The sequence below is a fragment of the Berghia stephanieae genome, chromosome 1, assembly GCF_034508935.2.
Source record: "Berghia stephanieae isolate SIO BIC M18660-M18661 chromosome 1, UCSD_Bste_1.3, whole genome shotgun sequence".
Taxonomy (NCBI): Eukaryota; Metazoa; Mollusca; class Gastropoda; order Nudibranchia; family Aeolidiidae; genus Berghia; species Berghia stephanieae.
In genome coordinates this window covers 74,237,669-74,259,828 of record NC_088360.1, presented here as the reverse complement: position 1 = coordinate 74,259,828, position 22,160 = coordinate 74,237,669, and the positions used below count along the sequence as shown (strand labels likewise).

The 22,160-nt window shown below is 36.6% G+C and overlaps 1 protein-coding gene across 1 annotated transcript; it reads left to right on the top strand.

Annotated features, from left to right (window-relative positions):
- Window positions 1-8,633: 8,633 nt before the first annotated feature.
- LOC144956715 (allatostatin-A receptor-like) lies at window positions 8,634-22,089 on the top strand. Its single transcript, XM_078887393.1, has 4 exons — window positions 8,634-8,815; window positions 9,094-9,641; window positions 19,650-19,818; window positions 20,685-22,089. The coding sequence occupies exons 2-4, from the start codon at window positions 9,304-9,306 to the stop codon at window positions 21,330-21,332; spliced, it is 1,155 nt and encodes a 384-aa protein (XP_078743519.1). The 5' UTR covers window positions 8,634-8,815; window positions 9,094-9,303; the 3' UTR covers window positions 21,333-22,089.
- Window positions 22,090-22,160: the final 71 nt, after the last annotated feature.

Genomic DNA, 22,160 nt, shown 5'->3' with positions numbered 1-22,160 from the left:
AAAGTACTGGCACTGATTGTTCATCGATTGACCTTTGAAAAAGTTTTGTATAAGGTATAGCCAGTTGTTGGTGACAGTTTTTCAAAATAGTTCCGGTAATGTTGTCTGGTCCTGGTGCTTTATGTTCTTTACATCTCCGGAAGAGGGAGCTTACGGTTTTTTCTTCAATATCTGGAGGTGGCTCATTGTCATTTGACAAACCGTTGTGAACAGGTGGGAGCCTGTCAAAACGACAGTAAAAATCATTTAATTTGTTGACATCAGTTTTCGTTTTTCCTTGTGGGAATGTTCGTTTCTTTTGGTCTACTCCTCCCATTTGTTTTATCATCTCCCATGCTTTCCTTGCGCAGCCCGATCTCAGTTGTCGCTCCATTTTATTTTTGTATTCAACCTTCTCTTCTTTTATTGTATTTCTGATCTCCTTTCCCTTTTCAAATTCTAGTTTAATGTCACCACTCATATAGGCAATTTTCTTTTCATTGAGTAAATATTTAAGTCGCTTTGTAACCCATGGCTTATTGTTAGGAAATATCTTAATTTCTTTTTTTTCCACGCATAAATCCACACAAAATGTAATATAACATGTCAAAGTTTCGGTCCATTCATCAATACTGTCACCTTCTACCATTAATGTCTCCCACTGAGTACAGTCAAAACAGCCGTTCAGTCGTTGGATTGCCTCTTGAGTCCAGATATGGCGATATACTACAGTTGGTTTCTCACTCTTTAATTTAGAGATGTACGTCGGTACTAGGTGAATGGTATTATGATCAGATGTGGCTATCGGTTGTTTTTGTAGCGCTTTGTAGGCGTTCTTTATATTGCTATAGCACAGATCAAGCGTGTTGTTTCCTCGTGTTTTGCAGGTGACGAACTGTTCTAATCCAGCTATGGGCAGCTGACAATGATTAAAATCACCAACAATAATAAGTGGACTGTCCGGGTGACGTAGTAGTAATGACGATACATGCTCATTTATTAATTGGTATGCTTTCTCAATTTTTGCGCTAGGTGGAATATAAATATTAACAATGGTGACAACACGAAACTCTCGAGGCAAGTAGTGTGGACGTAGAGACAAAGAAAGTAGTTCAATATCAGGCGTGTCAATTTGATCTTTTATATTTACAATTTTACACCATCTATCATTCACGTATATGCATAGACCTCCCCCTTTGTTTTTCCCTAATGACGTGTCTCTATCCTTTCTGTACAAAGTAAAATTTGCCAAATCAATACTACTATCGGTGTCCATAGACGAAAGCCATGTTTCCGTAAGACAAATAATGCATGCATTTTTATAATCATAATCAAACTTGGAGAGAGCAGTGAGGGTGTCTATCTTATTACGAAGAGATCTAACATTGGAAAGTATTATTGAAGGGAGTGGTGGTTTAGATCCTCGTCTATGAAGTCGGTTTTTCACGCCTCCTCTTTTGCCCCTTTTCCTTTTCCCATTCATTTTCTTTATTATTTCATTGTGGGAAATAACGGCTCTCGGTTGTATTGAAAGTAAGGATGGCTTAAGTCGAAGAAGGTCGTCTCGGGAATAAATATAACTGTCGCCATTTTGTTTTCCTTGAGTTGACATTGATAGAAGAAAATTTTGAGCAGAAGTGTACAATCTGAAGTATAAGCAATATTATTTTTGTAATTCTAAATCATCATACCACGCTTAATATAATATTAAGCGAAGAATAGGTCTTCAATCAACAAATCGCGTAAAAAGATGAAAATAGCGGTGCAATTTTGTGACGGAAGTAAACATAGCCGCCGCCATTTCGATTTCCTTTGGTCATATACATTGATTCGAACGATTTTTCCGAGGATTTGAAGCAGAATTCTAAACGTTAATGTTTAAAGTACATACCATTTATCAATACGAACAATCATACACTGTTTAATACGTAAATGAGTGAAATGTTGTCATGAAACAAATAAATACCAAAAGAATTCATCACAAGGTGTAACTGTGCGTCGCTATTCAGCGCCGCCATTTTGAAATGCTATAAGTATAAGAACAGTAACAGTGCTACCATCGTCTTTATTCTTTTTTCACAAATATGGTGCAATATTTGCAATTCATAATTCAAAGAAATACTTTTACCGCCCAATTTGCCAACAGTTTTCAATATTTTATTAAGAGTTTAAATTTGAACTTGATAAGGTTTTTAGGGCTACATGTTTTAATTTTTTGCCTCATACTTTGTTTTTATAAATATATTTTCAAGCAAAAGTGATCTGATCAATGTTTATCTTTTCTCATTTTTCCTTGAAATAATACTCTCAATTCTGCATACATATTTTATAGCTTTTTGATTGCTTAAGGTAAATGAAGCATATTATAATGAGACAACATAAAGAACAACATCATCAACAACTATCACCACTAACACTACTACTGCTACTACTACTACTACTACTACTACTACTACTACTACTACTACTACTACTACTACTAATACTTCTACTACTACTACTACTACTACTACTACTACTACTAATACTTCTACTACAACTACTACTACTATTACTACTACTACTACTACTACTACTACTACTACTACTACTACTACTACTACTACTAGTACTATTACTACTACTACTACTACTACTACTACTACTACTACTACTACTACTACTACTACTACTGCTGCTGCTGCTGCTACGTCTCTACGACTACTACTAAAAAATTAAATTAAATTATGTCTTTTGCGCCACTATATCATAAGATATCGTCGCCTAGGCATTCCACGAAGGAATATAGATAACTCATCAAACAAGATGTCTGATGTCAACAGGAATCACCCACGTTGTCCAAGTGAACAAATTGGGGGTTAATAATCTTGCTCAAGGAAAAAAACCAAAGTGCCTGAAGCGGGGCTTGAGCCCGGGTCATCCGGATCCCTTAACCACTCAGCCACTTCACCCCCCACTACGACTACTACTACTAATACAAATACTTCTACTACTACTGCTACTACTACTATTATTATTGTCTTTTTTTATTATTATTATTATTATTACTATTATTATTATCATGATAATACACACACACACACTCACACCCCATGCTGGGTGGGGCCTTTTGACCTCCCATGGGGTGGGCAGGAGGTCACTTGTTGTTTTTCTATCCCCCTATATCTATTTTCTGAGTTAATATCTGTTACTGTGTTGGAATGGGATCATTTGGTTTTGTCCTGACCATTGCTGGAGTCCTTGGCTAAGAGGGAAACAGTCAAATGTATGGTATCAGTTTTGCGAGATGTTATTTTTTTCCTTTTAAATCATCTCTCTCTCTCTCTCTCTCTCTCTCTCTCTCTCTCTCTCTCTCTCTCTCTCTCTCTCTCTCTCTCTCTCTCTCTCTCTCTCTCTGAGTAGGGTTCCTGACCTCTCATAATGGGCAGGGAGGCACTTACTGTGTCTTCTATCCCCTTATATCTGTTTTCCAACTTGCTTTCTGTCTGTGTCTTGGAATGAGATTTTGTCCTGCCCTGGCCGGATACCCTGGCTGAGAGGGAAATAGTCACATGTATAGTTTTGGGAGATGATATTTCTTTCCTTGTAAATCATCTCTCTGTTATGATCTGTATTAAATTTTGTTTACATTACATATTATATATGATTTGTAAACATTTTGAGTGTATTCCTCATAGTGAGGACCTGTGCTTGTGTCTGGATGAGACTTTTAGGTGATCTCAAACTAAGTACGTTGATAGTGTGCTATGGGATCTACATCTGTTTCCCATTTGAATCAACTCCCCTTTGTCTTACCTTTTCTTGAGTGTCTTAATTGTAATTCTAGAACTGTTTACTATCCCATTTTCTCCCCTTTTACTGGCGCTGATATGACCCCAATGTGCTACAAGCGCCGTAAAACCCTTAAAAACAAACAAACAACCATCTCTCTCCCGTTTATGTATTGGAAAGTGTTTTGTTGTATGGTTTGTAAACATTTTAGTACACTCCTCTTGGTGGGGTCCTGTGGTTATGTCTGGATGAGACTTTGAGGTGATCTCAAACGAAGTATACTGAAAGTATACTCTTAGAATCTACATCTTTTCCCTATTTGAAACATTCCCCTTCGTCTCACGTTTAATTGTGTGCTTTTAATTGTATATCTATAATTTTTTGTCTATCATTACTATCATATTTTCTATCTTTTTACTGGCGCTGAAATGACCTAAACAAACAAAACAAAAAATACCCCCATGATGGGCAGGAAGATTACTGTTGCTGTATCTCATGGTGGGCAGGAGGTCACTTGCTGTTTCATCTATCCCCTACATCTGTTTTCTGAGTTGCTTTTTGTCTTTGTTTTAGAATGGGACCACTTGGTTTTGTTCTGCCCTTTTCGGAGTCCTTGGCTGAGAGGGAAACAATCAAATGTGTAGTATTAGTTTTGGGAGATGATTTTTTTCCTTGTAAATCATCTCTCTGTTATATTTATAATTGATGTGTTTTTTTTGTTTGTTTTGAATACATAATGGTTTGTAAACATTTGAGTGTATTCCTCTTTGTTGGACCTTGTACTTGTGTCTGGATGAGACTTTTAGGTGATCTCAAACTAAGTACACTGATAGTATGCTCTTGGAATTTACATCTGTTCTCTATTTGAACCATTCCCTTTTGTCTTTTTTTTTTCATATGCTTTCAATTGCAAATCTAGAATTGTTGACTATTACATTTTCTTCCATTTTACTTGTGCTGAAATGACCTAAATGAATGGCAAGCACTGTAAAATCCTTAAAAACAAACAAAACTGTTGCTGTATATATACACATTTGTGTCTCTCTTATCCGGAACTCCACAATCCACATGTCTCCATTATCCAGACAGGTTGCCTGGGGACATATTTTTTCTTCTTTATTTGTATACTATAGGGACTGATTCCACTATCCGGATGTCTCTGTAATCCTGAAAAAATTGCTTGGAACGGAGGTGTTTGGATTGGAGAGACGTGAATGTATTACATATAACCTTGTTTTGACACGGTACTAATACCCAGTGTTAAACCTGTAGATTATTTTTGTGTTTTTATTTTCTTCAATGTATTGCGATTGGCCATAATGTTATGTCAGTGTCTGAGTGAAATTTTGGTTGACTGTCATAAAAGTCCTCTTTTCTAACCGTCTATTTGTATTTGCATTGAATCTATATCTTGAGTGGACCAAAAATAATGGTGGTGGACCTTGAATTTAACCTATTTTAACTTCTTTTAAATGGAATTAATTGCTTTGAAACTTTAATGTAGACATAGAAAAATTCTGTTGTACTTGTGTAATAAAATTTCATTGGGATAGATTTTTAAATGTGTAATATCTGATAAATTTTGTGAAGCAAGTTAGTTAACTATGTCAAAGAATCACAAATCTAGTCCAGTCCTCTTTGTCTTACTTTCTATTTTTAAAAGCAGACAATCTATATCTTCAATATTTTTACCATCCCACCATAATCTTCATTTTTACTAGCACTGGAATGACCTAAAAGTATTTTGTAAATCCCCTAGGAACAAAACCAAACGTATTTTCTGTCCATATTCATATGTACAATATTTGAATGTTTTATCTAAATTCTTTAACTTGTGGGTGCAATTTCTTTTCGTTTATTATTTCTCATTATTACATTTTATTGGTCAATTAAAACTTTAATTCTTCCTCCATACAAGTTGAGTTTTCGATTCATTTATAAGTTGGATCCTAGACCTTATTTCAATTATTATTTGCGATCTGGTAAAGATTGCTACCTTAGGCAATTGTCCTGTAAAAAACGATGGAAAAATAAGTGTCATCAGTTTTGAAATTACTGGGCGCCATTGTCATGACTCAGGGTAATTGAGTAAGTTACTGGAGAGGAGATTTGAAATTAAACCAAGTCACAGATCAAATAGAAGCCAAGACGGAATGTACGGCAGGTAAGAACCCTTGTCTGCAGAGGTAAAGAGTTATCAAGGAGAGCTAGAAATAGAAAAGGGACATTATGATGAAAGGGACCTGGTCGTAAAGGAAAGGAACAATCTTATCGCGCCGTAAAACCCATGAAAACGACAACAAAACAAACGAATTCCAGCACCAATTGGAGTCGCCAGGCTTATGCCTGCGAAGTAAAAACAGGATGAACAGCAGAACTGATAACCCAGGTCATCACAGCTCTCTCCCCTCTACCCCCCCCCCCCACACACACACACACACACACACACGGATAGAAAAGGCCTAAATTACAAATATTCGAATCCAACTGATTATGTATCACATGACAATAAAGTGTAGAAAAATATAACACAAAATAAATAATTGTTTTTAGTAGCAGTAGGGTACGTATTCAAACACTTGTTAATAAAAAACTAAAGTAGGCTAGCCAATATAAATCAAAATATTTTCTCATATAGAAGATTTTTCTTTTCAAAATAAACCGTAGTTACTATTTCTCATCTTTTACAAGAATGATAATGGACTGTGATTACAGAAAACAGTAACAAATAACCTAAAAGTTGCCCATTGGGGCTAAAAGACCTATGGAGTCGGAGTTTACCCTTGTTTCTACAGCGTGAAACTGTTTTTGTTACCCTTTTGGTATGACGCTAGTTTATCATGAATTACTTTTCCCCAGTTCTAATTGACTCAGCTACCCAATCAATGCTGGTTGGAAAGAGGAAAAATTTTTATTCTCTATTGTCTTCTGGCACTTTTCTACTCACTTCATATCTTGTTGTTACCAACATAAGTGCCTGCTCCACTCACTTTTCTGAATTAAAAATTCACCCCATACACCGGAGCATACTCAATGTCTCAATCGTTTCTATGTTATATGTTTGTGATGAGAATATTGGCTATTAAGCTTAACTGCTGGTCAAAATTACTTCGCGATGGTGGCGAACGAATCGGCGATCTCAAGAAGTGGGTGAGAGAGGGATCTAGAAATGACTTTGGGTTTGAAACGAATATTTTTGTGTTCGTGGATAGCTCACACGGTAGAGCCACGCTCTCACCTGCCAGGCGGAGTTGTCGTACCAATAAGGTCGCAGGTTCAAACCCCACCACCGCCGCGAAAAAAATTTTTATTCTCTATTGTCTTCTGGCACTTTTCTACTCACTTCATATCTTGTTGTTACCAACATAAGTGTCTGGGGAAAACTATATAACTTCTATATGTCTCTCCCTACTTGCTACTGCTCCTACATAGACGCAACAATTATCAACTAATCCTCGTATACACATTGCCATTGCACTGTTTTAGAAACGCATTTATATACAAAGGCGTCAATTAAACGAAAATCAAGCGACTGGTGTTTCTCATACTTTATGGCAACATCGATAGAGCTTTTCAATAAAAACTTGTAGTTACGATTTTTAAAAGTAAAATTTCAGGTATAGTACCAATCACTACGGGGAAAGAATGGCCAATTGGAGTTAAACTCATATAAATGGTCACACAATGCGGTGGTTGATTTTATGTTGTAGAATGTTTTCAAAATTTCTATGAATTCAAGTTTTACGTGTTTGATATCTCTCTTCTAGACTCTCGCTAGCAATTGAATAAATAATCAAAATATGAGTCTTGAATTAAGTTTTTATATTTTATTGAGGAAATTTGATTATAATGTTTGAAACTGACAAAAACTAACATTTCATATAGCTGGTCATATTTACTTTGAAATAACTCTTGGGCATTTGGTTTACTCAGACCCTTAGCGTACATATAGGCAGATCTGATAACTAACGCAATAATCAGCCTGTTTAACATTGTTGTACGTAATAGACAGCATTTTGCGTTGGTTTGAGAGTATTTCCATAACAACAACGAGACCATAATAGTTTCGTTATCAGACCCGCAAATAAATATACCTTGCTCCGACCACCATGCCGATTTGAGGCGATGAATTAGGTACATAATATATCATTTCTCCCTTGGGCGCGCTTTACTTACGAGTTCCATGAAGGAATACATTATGTCAATCATCTAACAATCATTCGATGTCACTTAAGTTGTATTATGATATACTTAATGGGAAAATCATGTAGATTGTTACTTATTATCTTCCCGTCATTCATCATAACGCTATAACAAAGAATCATAATTTGTTCCGATTTCATGCCATTGATCCAAATGAAAACGCTTCCCTAGATCAATGATTCACGAGTTGGCACAAGGTCTATTCCACACCATAATCTTACCAATTAAAATAGACAAATTCAAATAGATAACAAATATTTAGATGGGAGAGAAAATGATCCATTTAGAGTAAAAGATTTTTTAAAAAGATAATGATGAACATAAAAAGCAAATAGTGAGATATCTAGATAGAATTTATAATGCGCGCACAAACACAAGCATAGAAACACGCAATCAAGTACACGTGCTCCTACAAAATAGACACATTAAAACGATCTGTATCTGATTGATGATAATATGTTAAATAAACAGTAGATCATTGATTTAGCATTTGCCGTGGTCCCGATGTTGTAATTTATAGAGAAAAAAATAATATAAAATTATTCTTCATGAATCTTCCGTTAAACTGTAGGTAATTTCACAACAAAATTCCTCTGTATAATTAAATTATTTTTTTTTCATAAGACTACTGCCTGTACAAATAAAAGATTGAAATTGAATTTCGCAAAGTAAAGTTAAATGGAATATAAGTATAAGATTGGACTTTTTTTCTTTTATTTACTTAACTGTTGTTTTCATTATTTAAAAAAAATCTATATTACAGTAAAAAGAAAAGAACAATTTGATATTATTACAAAGATACATTTATTTGAGCAATCACAAATAGTGTAGTACAGAGAGAGCTTGAACTGAAGTCGATATGGTAATGACAAGAATCTATTTGTATTCAACACTGACATAATATTATTTTCTTCTGTTGTTGAATGATAATAATCGACAGCGATGGAATCCGAATTCGTAGCTCCTTAATCAACCCTTTAAGACTGAAAAGACAATGAAAAGCCGTCGCTGTTAACCTTTCTTTAACTGCCTCCGCTCCTCTCTCTCTCTCTCTCTCTATAATATATATATATATATATATATATATATATATATATATATATATATATATATTGTTGCTTTTTTTAATTACTAACACAGAAACACTTTCACTGAGCTGTTGACAAACCATTTTAATTGTGAGTGACAATTTTTTTATAAAGATTAGCATAGAGTACGAGATATTCAAAACTAAGCTGTGACACTAGAATCAACTAATGCTATTCGGCGATCTTCCCCAAAAACAGGCAGCAAGACAGAAAGAGACAAACAAAATCATTTATCGTCTTACAGTGGAGAAAACTTTAAAAGATGCATTGGAACACAACATTGCTCTTGAGCCCCAATTGTGTATCCTTCTCAGATTTTTTCGTCAAAAACTGTTCACATACCCAATTTTCAAAGGACACCAATGAGATTGATAATTCTGTCATCAGTAGCAAAGCTCTCGTTTCTGATACGACCAGGTTTTATTTCGAGTTATACATCCTGGTCATTGCCAATGTAATTGTCAGCTTGTTCGGCACACTGTCCAATATCATTAACATTATCGTCTTCGCTAAGATGGGCGTTAGTGATGTTGTGAACGTCAGTCTTTTGGGTCTTGCGGTGTCTGATTTGATCAGTGTGTTCCTTGTAGTTTGGTGCAGGTAAGATAAAATAATAAAATTGTGTAATCCAATTTTCCAAAGTCATAGGTCCTTATTCAGTCAGCTCCATTCTGAAGCCCGTTTTACGATAAACTTGCAAATATGACAGAGTATTTAAAACGTCCAAGCATTAGAAAAATCCTAGTTTTTCTATATATGAACCAACGATCTTTTTATCGAAAAACGAGTAATTTATTACTAGGCGACAGGATGTCAATCCATTAAGAATTATTTGGCTATAATAGCTTGATAAAACGTAACCAATTAATATTACGTTGTCATATATAGTGCGTGGGGCGACGTGTACTTTTTTGAGGGTCTGATACCAGACTGTTATTGGCTCATTGTAAAGAAAATACTCAACTCTAGCCAACGCAAAATATTGTCCATTTCAACAAAGTTAAATCAAACCATAATTGCACTCAGCTTTCAGACCTTCAAACATGTCCACGTCAGCGTTCGAATCCCTCTTCCCATTGGGATACTTTTGTCTTTTATACTTGGTTGAAAGTCTATTCTTTTGGCTTTAAATTCCACTTGTGATAAAAAAAAATAAAAAAATAGTATGTATCGCTATCAAGAATGTTGGTCCTTGGGACGTCATTGGTTTTCCAATATAAAAATCAGGTGCTAAGGCGTTTATCATGAACACCAAGTAGATCGGAATCAAAATATTCCAATTCCTCTTTTTTCACTTATATCGTTGCAACTATGAATAGCAGAACCAAATTATAGGCTTATTTATATTTGCTGTTTTTGGTTTTTGGTTTATAGATTTTCAAGTAAAACAAACTATAATAATATTTCAAGTTAAGATAGACCGACGCAAGTTTATATCTGTCATTACAAACTTTTTCGAAATTCGTTTATGTTCATCTATCCATACCTTGATATCAAATTCACACAGGAACGATACTGTGGTTTCTACGAATTTGATGTAGACAACCACCATCAAGGAGGCACCGAAGATTTTGAAAATGTATCTCTATATTTACTTAAAATTAGCATTTGAGTCAAGTAGTGTACTTTGTGCAACATGTTTTACCCAAAGACAACGTAGTAACCAGGGTTTCACGATTATTCTCACCTATTCGGTCACTGATCAAATACAATTCTTGACTTTATACGAGAGACTGACACCGTTTTTGCTCTGCCATCAATGGCACAAAATTTTGGTAAATGGTTACCTTGACATTTCTAACTTTATGTGGTGATTGCACCCAATAGCTTAACTAGTACTTTAGGTAATCTTCATTTTGAGAGATCATGTGAATAGCTAATAAACGACATTTGTGATGTTATTATTGTGTGATGGAGGGAGGGAAAGGGGGGGGGGGGGGCTGTGTCAATATATTGTATATTTGTGTCAAGGGAGGACGGAATCGGCTGTTGGCAAAGATTATTGATGTGAGTTACAAATACCTATCTTTGTCGGCGGGCGGCTCTGTTCATTCTTGTACCAACACAACCGATGGTATATCCTATCCTATCATATTATATCATAAAATATCATCATATCATATATCATATCATATCATATCATATCATATCATATCATATTATATCTTATCATATCATATCATATCATATCACATTATTTCATATATCATATCATATAACATCATATCATATCATATCATATCATTTCATATCATATCATATCATATCATATCATATCATATCATATCATATCATATCATATCATATCATGCCATACCATATCATGTCATATTATGCCATATCATATCATCATATCATATCATATCATGCCATACCATATCATGTCATATTATGCCATATCATATCATATCATATCATATCATATCATATCATATCATATCATATCATATATCATATCATATCATGCGGAGGTCAATTTCGACCAACTGACATTTGAATGCCTGTGATGTGTTAAAATGTAGTTAAATTCTTTGAATATTTTAAAAGGAGGCGCATTTTTTTGTTTCATACTTGACACTATCCCCGAGTTTTACAGTTAAATTCTAATTTCAGAGGGAAAATAAATATAAAACCGAGTTTGTGTCTGTCGATAAATTGTGTTTTGAATGAACATTGGTTCATTATAACTCTACCTAATGCAACAGAAAATGGCTCTATTTACAACTCTCCGCTATGTATTGATGCCTTTGAGCAAAAACTAAAACCTTGTATTATAATCATAAACGATAAAACAAAAATTATGCCAGATTTAATTTGTACCAAGAGTTGAAAATTCACAATCGAATGTTAGTCATCTATCTTAGAGAGATAGTATTCAATTTGATTTAATAAAGGAACATCGTGCACTGCGCGGCTTTGTGGTGTGCTTTTGGGCCAGTGAATGGTTTGAATTCTGCTTTGGGCGGCGCAAAGTTGAGTCCTTGGAAAAGCTCCTTACTCCAGTACCAAAACAGCCTGCCTCTGCCGGAGAAAAAATAGCGCCTCACATGAGTCATGTGTCGTCTTACATGTTAAGTGTTGCTGTTGGTTTGGAAGCCATTGTCAGGCGTTTTGAGTGCATTTAGTGGATACTCTATGTGGAAACTTTATTTTTACCGAATCTTCAAATTGAATAAGCATTATTTAGAATTGTGTTATGATCGAAAATGGTCTCAAATTTGGCTCAAATATAAAGTATAGTTGAATCCCTAAAATAACTTCTTATTCTTGAGAGCATCAGCTTGTCAGAATTTCAAATTTGACGTCTTTATCTGCAAAAGGCGAATTATCCATCGCTGCAGATTTTATACAATTTCGTGGTGTCTTTCTCCATTATTGTGTTATTGAGTTGAAAGATAATTGTTTAGAGAATAGTTGATCAAATTTGTTGTTGTTGGTAATATTTAGAGTTTCTGGTGGGAGAGTCTTCCATTCCTCGATGTTCTTGGAAAGAAACTGTTTTTATATGTGTTGGTTCTGTGTGTTGGAATTGTGAACTTACTGCTGTGATAATTTCTTGTGAATGTACAGTGTTCTTTTGTGAAATACTGCGGTAGAGTTACTGCTGTTTTGTTGGAATGTACTGTTCTGTGGAGAAGTTGGAGGCGTTTTTCTTTCCGCCTACTCTCAATATTTTCCACTGCATCAATTTCAGGACCTCAGTAACGCATCCTGGTTCACGCAATTGTTGGTGACAAACCTCGAAGCTGTTCTTTGAATTTGTTCGACTTTCTTGATGTGGCCTTGCTGATAAGGATCCCACACTATGCACCCGTATTCCAATACTAAAGCATTGCATGCTTGTTCTTTCACCTTTGGGAGATACTGTTACAGGTTCAGCCTCAGGAAGCCAAGGGTACTATTTGCTTTTGCCAAAATATTATCAGTATGTTGGTTCCATTTCAGTAATATGATTAGTTGGATTCCCAAGTAGGGTATTGTGTCCTCGTGATTTAATAACTGACCGCTTTTTTGGTAGTCATAATTAATTTTCTGGGTTTTTTTTTAAAATTGTTTTTATTGACATTACAAAGTGTTTCCCGGGGTGGAATTTCATCAGTCAGGTTTTTGCCCATGACAGAAGTGAGTCAAGATCATTCTGTAATATGTCTGCGTCGTTCTAGGTTTCAATGACTCGAAATAAGAGGCTGTCATCAGCGAACAGTTTGAGTTTGGTAAGAGGTGTTATGTTTTTCCCTAAGTCTGTTAGAAAGTGTTAGAAAGCAGAGCGGTCCAATGTCAGTTCCTTGAGTTATCCCCGATAAAACGTTGCATTTCTCACTTCTATGTCGAACCAGGACTACTTCCTGGGCTCTATCGCAGAGCCAGTCTTCAAGTCAATAAAGTAGCTTTTGTTCCTTATGTTTTTAGTCGTTTTCTTCATCAATGGTAACTTTGGGTCGATGTTTTTAATTCCATAGTATTCCAGACGCCTCCCTCTCATGTAAACCCTAACACACAAGTGAAGAACGTAAAACAAGAAAACGACACATAACTTGGTTCAACCCACCTTTCGACAAAAACGTCAGCACAAACATAGGACAGCAGTTCCTGAAATTAATTGATACACACTTTCCAAAAAACCACAAGCTACATAAAATTATCAACGGGAATACCATAAAAATAAGCTACTCGTGTATGCGCAACATAGAACAAATAATTTCAAGCCACAACAAAAAAATATTAATAAACCACCGACAAGAGCAAAACCCACCCACCAGAAAATGCAACTGCAGAAATAAAGAACATTGCCCGCTAAACAAACAGTGCTTAGAATCAAGTTTAATTTACCAAGCCACAGTCACAGAAACTAAAACAAACAAGCAAGAAAAATATGTAGGACTAACAGAAAATAATTTCAAAACAAGATACAACCTCCACACCTCAACATTGAGAAACACTAACAAAAAAACATCCACAAAACTCAGCGAACATATTTGGAAATTAAAAGACAACAAACTAGACCACAACATTTCATGGAAAATTTTATCTAAAGCAACATGATACACACCAACATCAAAACAATGTAGCTTATGCCTGGAAGAGAAATATACTATAATCAAACACCCTCATGAAGCCACACTCAACACGAAAAGTGAGATGTACGGAACGTGTCCACATCGGCGTAAATTCTTGTTAAGCAACTTTAAACCGGAACCACTTCAAGAAACAACAACAGTCAACAAAACAACTCAGTCCTGATGATGGCAAATTAAGCCTGAAACATTAATGTAGACTGTCTCAAACATTGTGGTAAATATTTTAAATAATAATAATTCGCTCCATTACTACACGTCGAGCACTTTTCGTACCATATTTGTATCAAACACGATTCAATATATATATATATATATATATATATATATATATATATATATATATATATATATATATTATGAGTGTTGGTGGGTACTCGTAGGTACGAAAGTGCTCGATAATGATGGTTTGAGCTAATATAGAATGCAAATTGTCACTCACATTTTTTGTGGCCGAGACGATTCGTTTCTGTGTCTTACACGTCTTCAGTCGGCGCAATCCATAGTAATGTCCGTAGAAAAGTTCTTACTCCAAACTAAAGTTGTTTCGTTGTGTAGATGTGATTAGTGTTGATGTGTATTGGCATTGTTGTGATGTGCTCTCATTGCTTATATTATGAGTGTGTGTGTGTGTGTGTGTGTATGCGTGTAGGTGTGTTGTGTGTGGTGTGTACATGTGTGTGTGATAGTGTTGTGGAATGCGGTTGCGTGGAGAGGCGGGGGGGGGGGGGGGGGGGGGGGGGAAGAGGGGGAGGAGGGGTATAATGGGGTCGGGAGGGGGGGGGGGGGGGAAGGGTTATTTGGCCTTTTGCGTTTTGAGCTTGAATTTGTTAGAGTGTCTGCACATTGTCATTAGTTCTGATCTTTTGTTTAAGGTGCTATTGTTTCTGTAGTTGTGTAATAATATTTCCAGTTTCTCTGTCAGGCATAAATTGCATTTTCTAGCACCGCATCTGTAGGGGCTGCTTTGCCTGACGACCTCCCAGGTTATTGTTGGTGTTTTATTAGTGTTTATTTGTTCCCAATAGTGCATTGCTAATTTGGTGCTTTTTGCTTTGCTTTCATGTGTTATGAAGGCTTTGTGATTGTTGTATCGTGTTTTAAATGGGGGTTCTGTGCTGCCGATGTATTGTGCTGCGGTGTTATCAGTGGTTATGGTGGCTTTGTAGACTATGGCGCTTTTTTGGCAGTTTCCTTTAAGAGGGCAATTGTCTTTCTTTCTGCAGTTGCAGTTGTCTTTATTTGTATTGATGTTGTTGGGTTCGGATATGATTTGTCTGGTGTGGTTGGTAATGATCTGTTTCATGTTTTGTGCACAGCTGTAGCTTATCTTGACGTTGTTTCTGTTGATTATTTTGTGCAGACGGTGGTTCTTCGGGAAGTGTTTATCGATGAGTGCGAGGAACTGCTTGCCGATATGAGAAGTGATTGCGTTGTTGAACGGCGGGTTGAACCATATTATATTCCTTTTTCTGTTTTGTTTTGGTGTTGTGGCGTGTGTTAAATTTTTGTATTTCAGTGTTGAGGTGTGTCCGCTCTGTTTGAGTGCCATTTCGTAGTCTTGTTTTGTTTCGTTGAATATGTTTTCATTTGAAGAGAGGTTGTTTAGCCGTTGTTCTATCATAGTGGGTATTTGTTTTATTATCGTAGGTGGGTGGTTGGAGTGTTTGTGGACGTACAATGGGGCGCTGTTGGGTTTCTTGTATGGTCTATACGTGTTAGTTTTGAGGCAGAGGGTTGTGTCCAGGAAATCGACTTGGTGTAGGTTACTTTCTAGTGTGATTTTGAGGTCGAGATCCTTTCCCTCTAATTTTCAAGAGATTCCAGATGCAAAGTCCGACCTCAGGTCTTTCGGGAAAAACACAACCACACCATCTCTATTGGGTCATTCAATCAATTCTAAGATTGAGGATTGGATCTACCTGACTCCTTTAGTGTTCTCCTACTCCTCCCTCTTAAAACTCTCAGCGCCAGGAGGCGTATAAGGCCTGAACATTTCTTTCTATTTCATCCGGTCTTTGACTGCAGTCCTGGCCTTCTTCGATAAGTGCCATCCAATCTCATTTCTCCCCTTTTCCACCATTATGCGCCATGTTGTTTTGGGCCTTCCTTGCCCCTGGAGTCCATCCTAATACCACGTCAGGCACATCGTTTTTTTCCCAGGGCAAGATTATTAACCCCCAATTAGCTAACTTGGACAACATGGGTGATTTCTGTTGACACCAGATATCTTGCTTGATAAACTATCTATATTCCTTCGTGGAATGCCTCGGCTACGATATCTTATGATGTCGTAGCGGAAGGGTATAATTTTTTTTTAACGTAATGTATTGATTACACTCGATTTACAATAATGTTTCTGAAATCTCCCCACATAGGCACATATGATTTGTATTAGGGAAGCCTTTTATATCACAATTTCCATCCGTCCTAATGATAGAGAAGTTAGAATCGGGATCCCCGTATGGAAAAGCCATTCTGTGCGGTATAGCTTAAAGGCTCCATACACGCCCGGTTTTGATCCTGGTTCAGACCCCGATCAGGCAAACCGGGGTGAAAACGCAATGTGTGTGGCCAAATACCTAGCCGATAAACCTAGGGACGGTCCGTCGCTCGCAAAGCCCGCCTTGCTTAATATTTTTTCGGGGGCGTGGCAGTATAAAAAATTGGACAATTTTTTTCGGATTTTCGCTGTTTTGACGTCAGATTCGTGATCAGCGTCGAATTTACAATAGGTTTGATACCAAGAACTATGTTTTTACTCCAAAAATTGATGAAATTAGAAATAAAATTTAATTAATATTGAGGCTATGTGGCTGACAGAACAGTGCCCCTCCCTGTTTTGTGATGGATCAAGTGGTATGACTCTCGCTTTCGGATCGGAAGGTTCAGGTTTCGAGACCCGCTCTGAGTGGCACAGAGTTGAGTCCTTGGAAAAGGCTCTTTACTCACATTCTCTCACCGTACTCGGGTGTAAAATGAGTACATGGCCGTTCGTTGTCTTTATTGGGAAAAAATGTCACATCGCCTGACAGGCGTCATGTCTCGTCTTTCAAGTTTAATATTGCTGTTGCCTTGGGACCCCTTGTAAAGCGCTTTGAGCACGTGGATATTGCGCCAAATAAATGCTGTGTTATTATTTTTTTTTAAATAATATTTTTATAAATGTTGCGCCAGGAAGAGGAAGATGGCAAAAGTTTCGTTCTTGATCATCGTAACATTTATAAAGGATTTCATACAAAATAAAAAATAGTTTTCATAATTTTCAATGTAATGATATAATAACATGCCAGTTCTTTTTTTTTTTTTTCCATCACCCGTTGACGCGACATGACGGTCGACCTTGACACAGACATTTGGGATTGGCAGATGCCAAAAAGCCTTGACTACGTGATGACAGGGGTGGGCATTGTAACCTTGAATTATAATCTACAAACAACGCCCCCCTCCCCCCCCCCCCCCCAAAAAAAAAAAATAAAATAAAAAGAGCTGTGTGCGTGTGTGTGGTGGTGTGGTGGGGGAGGGGGGGGGTGCGAATGCGAGTAGTCCCGAGGAGTACCCGTTTAACCTGCCACGGGAGCACTGTCGATTTGTTTTACAAATAATATAATAAATAATAATAATAATAATAATAATAATAATAATAATAATAATAATAATAATAATAATAATAATGATAATAATAATAATAATAATAATAATAATAATAATAATAATAATAATAATAATAATAATAATAATAATAATAATAATAATAGATAATAATAATAATGATAATAATAATAATAATAATAAATAACAAATCTTTATTGTCCACAAAATGGAAAAATTTACGTGGTCTTCGTTGCTTTTAAACTTAAATCGGATTGCAAATGTATTGATGTTGTGCGTATTGGAAAAATACTCACGACATCTCCATCGGGGTATAACATATTAACAAGCAAAACTGCAAACTCGATTGTTCATAGTCTGATTGATATAACTTAGTGATAAGTTAATTATAAAAATGGCTGTCTAAAAGCAATAACAACGGGTTGACTAACGTCAAATTAATGCCTTCTATTGATGCTCTGTGCTAAATTAAAATACTCACAAAGTCCGCCAGCCAGAAATATTACTCTAGCCCAAAAATCTACATGGACCCTTGAACGTTATAGTCTGATATATTTTAATGAGAACTAATCATAAAAACAATAATAATGAGATGAGTGACATCAATTTGGTTCCTTCTATAAATATCCAAGAACTTTACTCACTCCATCCGCTCTCTCCTCCTTCAATACATATGAATCTGTTCTCTCATCACTTTTTTGTGCGTCTATGCATGTGGTCTTGTGAAATGACACTCGCCTTTGGATCGGACGGTACTGGATTCGAGTCCCACTCTGAGTGGCGCATAATTGGATCCTTGGAAAAGGCTCTTTACTCGCATTCTCTCACCTTGTTCACTGTTGAAATGAGTACCTCGCTGTTTACAGCGTCGTCTCTGTCGGGAAACAATTGCAATATCGCTTTACAGTCATGTCTCGTCTAACATGTTTTTATGTTGACCAAGGACCCTTATAAAGGGATTTGAACACCTTTATTGAATATAGCGGTATATATAGCGCAAGTAAATTTCTCTCTCTCTCTCTCGCTCTCTCTCTCTCTCTCTCTCTCTCTCTCTCTCTCTCTCCTCTCTCTCTCTCTCTCTCTCCTCTCTCTCTCTCTCGACATGTTAGATTATTATAGCTATTGCTACATATGATATCTTGGACGGTTATTGATGCTATGAGTTTAGGCAAAATGCTCACAACATCCGCCAGTCGGAAATAACGTACCGTCACACATACACTACGAGTAACTTTAAACGTTAAAAGTCTGATTGATATAATTTAGTGAGAACTAATTACCAAAATGGCTGCCTTAATACAATAACAAAGGGTGGAATGATGTTAATTTCGTTCCTTCAATAGTCTAATTGATATAATTTAGTGAGAAGTAATCACTATTGCGCGCAAGACGAAAGATAGAATAACAGACAGTAACTAGGATCGGTTCTGTCGGCCACATAGCCTCACTATCAATTAAAATATATTTCTAATTTCACCAATTTTTGGAGTAAACACACAGTTCTTATTATCAAACCTATTGTAAATTTGACGCTGATCACGAATCCGACGTGAAAACAGCGAAAATCCGAAAAAAATTGTCCACTTTTTCATACTGCCACGCTCCCGATCGCCGATCGCCTCAAAAAAATATCTCCCCGTGTGTGAGCAAAAATCATCTGCGATAAACGCAGGGATCGGGTCACAGCGACCCAAAGGTAATCCGTACCGCGATCAGATGTCAGCGTCTATGGGGGGCTTTAGACATAATTTGAAACAAATTAAAAGATCCAATAGTTTTTGTGACTCTATGGGCAAGGAGAAAAACGTGTTTGATGTTAAGAAAAAGTATCAGTAGATTTCAAAGCGATTGATAGATAAACAAGAAAGAATGATGAATGTAGATATATCTTTTTATATACTATAACTTTCTCCTTCGATAGCATATGTTGGGGCTTGTATTTATTGGATCCACCAGGACTGCCTTTTGACCCTCTTACTTTCTTGTATGTAACTGCTGGATGGCCTCATTTCATCTTTTCTCGAGTAACCTGCTACATCACAGCTATGGTATCCATTGAGAGATGCCTTTGTGTCATTGCGCCTTTTAAAGTGAGTATGATTTATAGTCTGCAAATCCATTTCAATAATAAAAACATTAGGTCTATAAATGACTGGTTTTCAAATTCATTATAGAAGCAAAACAAATAGATAAAAAATAGCACAATTAACCAAACATGAACAATTTTTTTTATTGTGGGGGGGGGGGGAGATGTGAAAATATCAAACTGAGAAGCTAGGGAGCAAGCACCGGTATAAGATAAAGATCTGAACAAGTGTGTATGAACGGTGCCAGACAAAGTAAGAAAGAAAATTACAAGGTGCCTGCTCCATAGTTTCTCGATTTGATATTGTCACACCTCCCTCCCCCCCCCCCTCCCCTTAAACGCGTACCCTTGTAAAGAATACAGGAATTAAAATTGTCCCAACTGACGGGAACCACTGTAGTGTAATGGTAGCACGTCTGACAGGTGATCAGAACGACTGAGGTTCGATCCCCAGTCGAGGAAGACTGATTTTTTGGGGGATGTTTATTTTTTCTTGTATTTTTCTTTTTTGTTTTGTCTGGTATCTTTCATACATACATTTGCAGGCCTTAATCAACTAGATATATTGAAAATGTTGCTACTTGAAGCTCGAAGAAAAAAAATAAAGATAAGTATTGAATTGTAAGCCATTAATGATAGCACGCCTGACTGGTAATCAAAGGGTCTGAGGTTCGATCCCCAGTCGAGGTCGACTGATTTTTTTGCATTTTTTTTTTGTTGGTATTTTTTCTTTCTTGCTTTGTCTGACACCTTTCATACAGACTTGTTCAATTCTTTATCTTACACCGGTGTCTGCTCCTTAATTTCTTAACATGTGACGGGTCCGTGATAGTTGATAGATTTTTGTCTCCTCTATTTCACAATATATAGGTGAGAGAGATCATTACACCAAAGCGAATCAAGTTATGTTTAATTGTCATCTTCACATTATTTCCATCCGCCTACATCCCAGTGTTGCTAGTTCACAAACTGGCCTGGAAGTTCGATAGCAACCACAACGAGACTCGCATCATGGCCGACTTCGCCACCAACAGAGACAAAGTTCAGGTCATGAGTTACTACATCAACGATATTTTCTTTCCAACGTTGTCCATATTCACGGTCATGATTTGTGCCATAGTCACCGCACGTTCATTGCACCGAAACGCCGAGTGGAAAAAAGCAAAGAAAATTGGACAAACAACTAGCGATGTAGACACAAACTCTTCGAAATCCAATGCCATATCGAGTAAAGAACTGAAAGTAGTTCGAATGCTTGTAGTAATTTGTACTATGTTTGTTATTTGCTATTCTCCCTCTGTAATTCTTCTTTATATTCGTTTTGTATACCCGGAACTTGCTATGTTTAAAGCATACCATAACCTGTTCACGTGCATATATAGCTTTGTTTTCCTACTAGAAATTACCAACTCTTCATTTAACATCGTTATTTATTACGTCATGAGTACCAACTTCAAATCTACTCTGCTTGAACTGTTAAATCGAGAAGACACGTCTAAACAAAATGTCAAAAAGTGAATAGTATGACAATAATTGAAAGTAAAAAAATTGGGAGCAGACAAAGCCAGATATAACACTTTGTGGAGTGAAGTTTCAGACAGTTCCTGATAAAGCTCATGAAATAGTCTTGGTTTCACTGTGCCCAGTTCTTATCATTCTTTCTGTTTTACATTTCATGTTTTAGGGGCAGCGTGGCTCAGTGGTACGGTCTTTGCTTCGTACCCGAGTTCAATCACCCGCCGCTGCGAGCAAATCATCTAGCCCTAGCTCATTTTGCGGCCCCTCAACAAAGATAAATTTATCTGAACATTTCCCGCTCATAGACTGGATCCAGGCAAAACCATATGGTCTCATTCTCATTCAAAACAATGTCATAAAGCCACTTGATAAGGATAAATGATTTCGAGAGATAGAAGAGATAGCGAGGCTGTGAAACAATGAAGCTCCATCTACCAAGGAAGGTCAAACGTTCCCCTGCCCAAAGAGGAATTTTCCATTCATCATGACACCATCTCGACACAATACGCAAAGAGAGATAGTGCAATCAAGTGCTTTCAAAATATATCTTTAAAAAACTAAAACTATAACGGTACGGAACAGTAACAGAGAGTTTGTTTACTTGGAAAAATATCTCCTAAAAATGAAACTACTCATTTGACCGTGCTCCCGGCTAAGGCAAGGACATTTCTGGACAACCCCCCCCCCCCCCCCCCCACCAAAAAAAACAAACAAAAAAAAAACCCCCCAAAAAAAAAAAAAAAAACAAAAAAAAAAAGTGGAAAGGGAAATCAGGCATAGGGAGATCGAAAACACAGCAAGTGTTATCTCTACAACACACCATGGGAG